General features: G+C 39.2%; 1 protein-coding gene across 1 annotated transcript; it reads left to right on the forward strand.

The window, feature by feature from the left end:
* Positions 1 to 1,610: 1,610 nt before the first annotated feature.
* srxn1 (sulfiredoxin 1 homolog (S. cerevisiae)) lies at positions 1,611 to 3,842 on the forward strand. The gene is made up of 2 exons (XM_017466850.3): positions 1,611 to 1,891; positions 2,118 to 3,842. The coding sequence occupies exons 1-2, from the start codon at positions 1,667 to 1,669 to the stop codon at positions 2,325 to 2,327; spliced, it is 435 nt and encodes a 144-aa protein (XP_017322339.1). The 5' UTR covers positions 1,611 to 1,666; the 3' UTR covers positions 2,328 to 3,842.
* Positions 3,843 to 5,164: the final 1,322 nt, after the last annotated feature.

The raw sequence follows: 5,164 nt of genomic DNA on the forward strand, positions 1-5,164 counted from the left end.
GAACACTATACTAGTAATGGGTATTGCTCTCAAAGCAGCTTCAATTCTTCGTGGCATGGATTCCATAAGATGTTGGAAACATTCCTTTGAGATTCTGGTCCATGTTGACATGATTGCATCAGGCAATTCCTGCAGATTTTTCAGGTGACTATCATGCTGTGAATCTCCTGGTCTACTACATCCCAAAGTTGTTCTATTGGATTCAGATCTGGTGACTGGGAAGGCCAGTGAATAACACTGAACTCATTGTCATGTTCATGAAACCAGTTTGAGAAGACTTTTGCTTTGTAACATGGTGCATTATCATGCTGGAAGTAGCCATTAGAAGATGGGTAAATTGTGGCCATGGAGAGATGCACGTAGTCAGCAACAATACTCAAATAGCCTGTGGCATTCAAGTGATGATTGATTGGTATTAACAGGCCCAAAGTGTGCCAAGAAAACATTCCCCACACCATTACACCACCTCCACCAGTCTGGACTGTTGATGCAAGGCACGTTGGGTCCATGGAATCATGCTCTGGTGCAAAATTCTGACCCTACCATCTGTGAGCCTCAGCAGAAATTGAGATTCATCAGACCAGGCTATGTTTTTCCAGTCTTCAACTGTCCAGTTTTGGTGAGCATGTGTACAATACAGCCTCAGTTTTCTGTTCTTGGCTGTTATAGCCCATCTGCCTCAAAGTCTGACGTTTTGTGCATTCTGAGATGTTTTTCTGTTCACCACAATTGTACAGAGTGGTTATCTGAGTTACTGTAGCCTTTCTGTCGGCTCGAACCAGTCTGGCCATTCTCCTCTGACCTCTCTCATCAACAAGACATTTCCATCTGCAGAACTGCTGCTCAATGGATGTTGTTCTTTATTGCACCATTCTAAGTAAACTGTAGAGACTGTTGTCAGTGAAAATTCCAGGAAATCAGCAGCTATAGAAATACTCAGACCAGCCCTTTTGGCACCAACAATCATGCCACGTTCAAAATCACTGAGATCATAGTTTCCCCCCATTTTGATGGTTGATGTGAACATTACTAGAAGCTGCTGGCCTGTACCTGCATGACACACAACTGGCTGATTAGACGAATGAGTAGGTGTACTGTATACAGGTGTTCCTAATAAAGTGCTCAGTGAGAGTGCAACAACAAAACCCCTTGGTAGGACATCTCGATAGGCAGGACAATTTGTCAGAACACTAGCACTGGTTCCATCACTCTTTTATAAGAGCGCTTAACTTTGATTAAGTAGTAGGTTGACCTGTTATATATTACTGTATATTTATGGATATGCATTGCTAACATTGTGTTGAGTTTAATGACAACACAGTTAATATTAAACCTTACTGATGTACCATTTGCTGAATGAAGTAGCAGGTAAGACAGGACTGAAACAGAAACATAGTCCATAGAAATTGGTATCATAGAAGGAACTTTCTCGCCACCGTCTGGTAATCCGCTATAAAAGGTTATACATGAAGAAGTTTTCGTCCCTACATTATCAAGTGCATTCATGGACGTCATTACGACGCGAATATTTCAGTGTCATTTGATCATTTCTACAGAAATTAAACTCTTATTTACTATACAGTTCAAAGCTGTCGATTTGATGCGCATGCGCAGTGCGGCGTCAAAACTTCCGGGTTTCTAGTTTATAAGGGAAGCGTTAGGCGTGATGCTGCAAACTTCTGCGTTTATTTACAGTAGTTTAACAGTTCATTTTCTACGACAGTTCGCTCTCAGCAGTCAGCACAGGATGGGAAGTTTAAAGAACGAAAACCGGTGCATTCATTCTGACAACGTTGAGGAAGTTCATAACATCCCAATGGATGTGATTATTCGACCCATTCCTCCAGTTCTAGATGAAGAGAAAGTTCAAAGCCTCATGGACACTATAAATGTAAGTTTACTGGCTTAATTGCCACTTCTATGTTGTATTTCAACAATAAAATATACTTTAAAACTATTAAAATGACACATATGCCGTGATATGACTTCAAAACAAAACAAACGCGAAAAGGGTATGTGGCTGATGTGAATAAACCCTGATAGGTAATATAATAGCTATATCTTGTATTGTGATGTACTGTTCATTTGAATTGAAATCTATATATGTATTCTCTCAGGAGACCTCAGACATCAGAGTTGTCCCTCCAATAGATGTGTTATGGATCACAGGAGAAAAGGGAGGTAATTATTACTACTCATTTGGGGGCTGCCATAGATTTGCTGCTTACCAGAGACTACAGATGAAATCCATCCCAGCCAAGATCATCAAATCCAACATTTCTGACCTGCGCACCTATCTGGGAGCTTCAACGCCCAATTTACAGTGACTGAAAGAGCCAGGGTATAGAGGACATGATTACCACATGCTAAGTAATGAATGAGTCATGAGGTTTAGACTGGGTGTCCATATCTACAGGAAGGTGACGCATGCAAATAGGTGTAAGAATGACGGGACAAGGAAGTTAACAAGTCTACGTATACATGTACATGTGTTTTCTTTCAAAACTATTTCCGTATGTCTTTGCCACGAATACATTGTGAGACAAATTTGAAGAAAATGTGTAGAATACAAGTTATACGATCAGTTATTTGACTTACTTTTGACAAAACCCAAAAACAATGTCAGTGGACGTATGTGGGAAAATATATGGGTGAAATTGATGTTTTGTAAATAAACATGGTCAACAAGGATTACTCCAGCATTTTTCAACTTAAGCTCTATCCACTGCAGTTATATTGTGTGCATGATCGTAATAGTTTAGAATCGGCACACATTTTCCCAAAGTGAGAGAACAAATAAACTGTTTACTAAAACGTAGTTATAATCCATCCCATCCCATCCATCCATTTTCCACACCCCTTATCCTACACTTGGTTGTGGGGAAACCTGGACCCTATCCCAAGGAGCAAGGCAGGGGACACCCTGGACAGTGCCAAACCATCGCAGGGAACACTTACACACTACGGACAGTGTGGAAATGCCAATCAGCCTATAACACATGTTGTTGGACTTGGGGAGGAAACCAGAGTACCCGGAGAAAAACAAGGAAAACACGCAAGCTCTGCACACAGGACGGAATCATGATTCAAACGCCCAATCCTGGTCGTGCGAGGCAACAGTGCTAACCACTAAGCCACCATACCTCCCAACATAGTTATAATGCTCTCTGTAAACATGTAACTGTATAATGCAAATTTAGAGTTTAATTTAGACTACAAGTGCTGTGCTCTTAACAGTAAAGGTCTTGGGTTGAAACAGCCATGAGAGAAAGTCATACCAAAGCTGTACTTATGAATTTTATCTAACTTTCCAACACTGGGGCACTACAATAAAAACAAATCTGGTTAACCTTTCCAAATTGTTTTGTTCTAAAAGTAGTTAATTTACAAATTCTTTGTTTAAAAAGCAACAACAAACGTATTATTTTTTAAAATTTATTTAACATGGGTAATCACATAATTACTACACATGCAGTAATTATATGCACTCTGTAGTGGTAGCACTGATATTCACCACGAGATGGTAGTATTGCTCTGTTTAGTGTAGATTCATTTTTTTTTTACAGATTAATGTTTGTTTTATAGTAAAATATTTAAATCATATTCATATGTGTAAATATAATTCAAGAGGAAACCAAAAAGCTGTAAAAATGTCACTTATGCCGATGCATTTGAAATGACTGAAGGACTCATTTTCTTGTTTCTGATGTCCATCGCACGTTTTGTATTGACTAAGGTGTTTTCCTACATACTAGTACAGCTTTGTCCCATCATGACCTGTTTTTCAAACTACAGTATCTTTAAAAAAAAATAAAATAAAAAATGACGTGTATTATATAGCAGCAGTCCTTAGACTTCTGGATTTCATATCCTGCTGCATTCACAAATCACTTCAGACATGTCAAGGTACGAATGCTCACACTATAACTCTGGACTATTTCCACCAAATTGAGTAGAGATGAGGAGATGGGGACACTTTTTCATTGACATGAAACTGGATCCAGTCATGAAGCGTACAGCTTTGACCTTTTCATGCAATGGATTTATTTCTTTTTTCTTCGTGATATAGGCTTCATTAAAGGCCAAAAGGACCAAGAATATGCAACAAACTACAGCTTTACATTAGTTACTGCATGCTTTTATCTGGGCTTTTAATAACAGACATTCCACAAAGCAGCTTTACTGAAATCTGGATGTAGATTTACATCCCTAATGTGCAAGCCAGAGAAGACAGTGGTAAGGAAAAACTTAAGACGACATGAGGAAGAAATCTGGAGAGGAGCAAGACTCAAAAGGGAACCTTCAGAGTGACACCAGATAGTGGGATTATAAATCATTACTCTTCTACAGCTGCATACTATTATGGGATGAATGGTTTTGCAGTACAATCATGTTGTGAATAGGAGTTCTGGGATGAGCACAGGACAGTCTTTATGATTACTGCAGCAGTTCTTAGGTAGAAATCTATAGTATTCAGGTGAGGTTGTCCACTGAAACGAGGGGAGAGACTTGAGCATACACGATTTTTGAGAAGTGGTGTCTTTGATGTGACCATGTGGGACCATGGAGCAGCAGAAGGTGACTCATAAGTACAGATGCTCCATGCAGGAGTAGTATTCCAATGAATCAGGCATGTGTAGAGGGCAAGATATACACCAAGTTTGCACATTGGAGCAGGATATGTCTGAGGTCATATGTCATGAGAACTCTGCTATGCACTTTTCTGTTCCAGACCATACACTGGACTGGACAGGGGGAAAAAAATGAGCACTGCAACTCTGATGATGTTAAAAGACTATATATAGACAGGTTTGGAGGCTGGACCCCAGATTCCCAGACTGCTGTGAGTTTGCAAAAGAAATGGTCTGTAAATGGGGGTTATTATTATTATTATTATTATTATTTTTAGCTTTATATTGGGTTTGTGAAGGAATACTGATGTAAATACTGATGGTATGCTGTGAATAGCAATTCTGATGTCATTACATGTTTAATGTTATACTATATCGATACAGACATCATCAGAAAAAATACCCCCACCCCAGGCATGTCACATCTCATAAAATATGCTTCAAGATACAAAACTGATGCAAAATAAATACAGAATGCTAACAGCAAAGTGGTATTGAACATTCTTCTCATTTTCCCAATCAAGGAATTTGTT

Source organism: Ictalurus punctatus, chromosome 5 (genome assembly GCF_001660625.3).
Source record: "Ictalurus punctatus breed USDA103 chromosome 5, Coco_2.0, whole genome shotgun sequence".
NCBI lineage: Eukaryota > Metazoa > Chordata > Actinopteri > Siluriformes > Ictaluridae > Ictalurus > Ictalurus punctatus.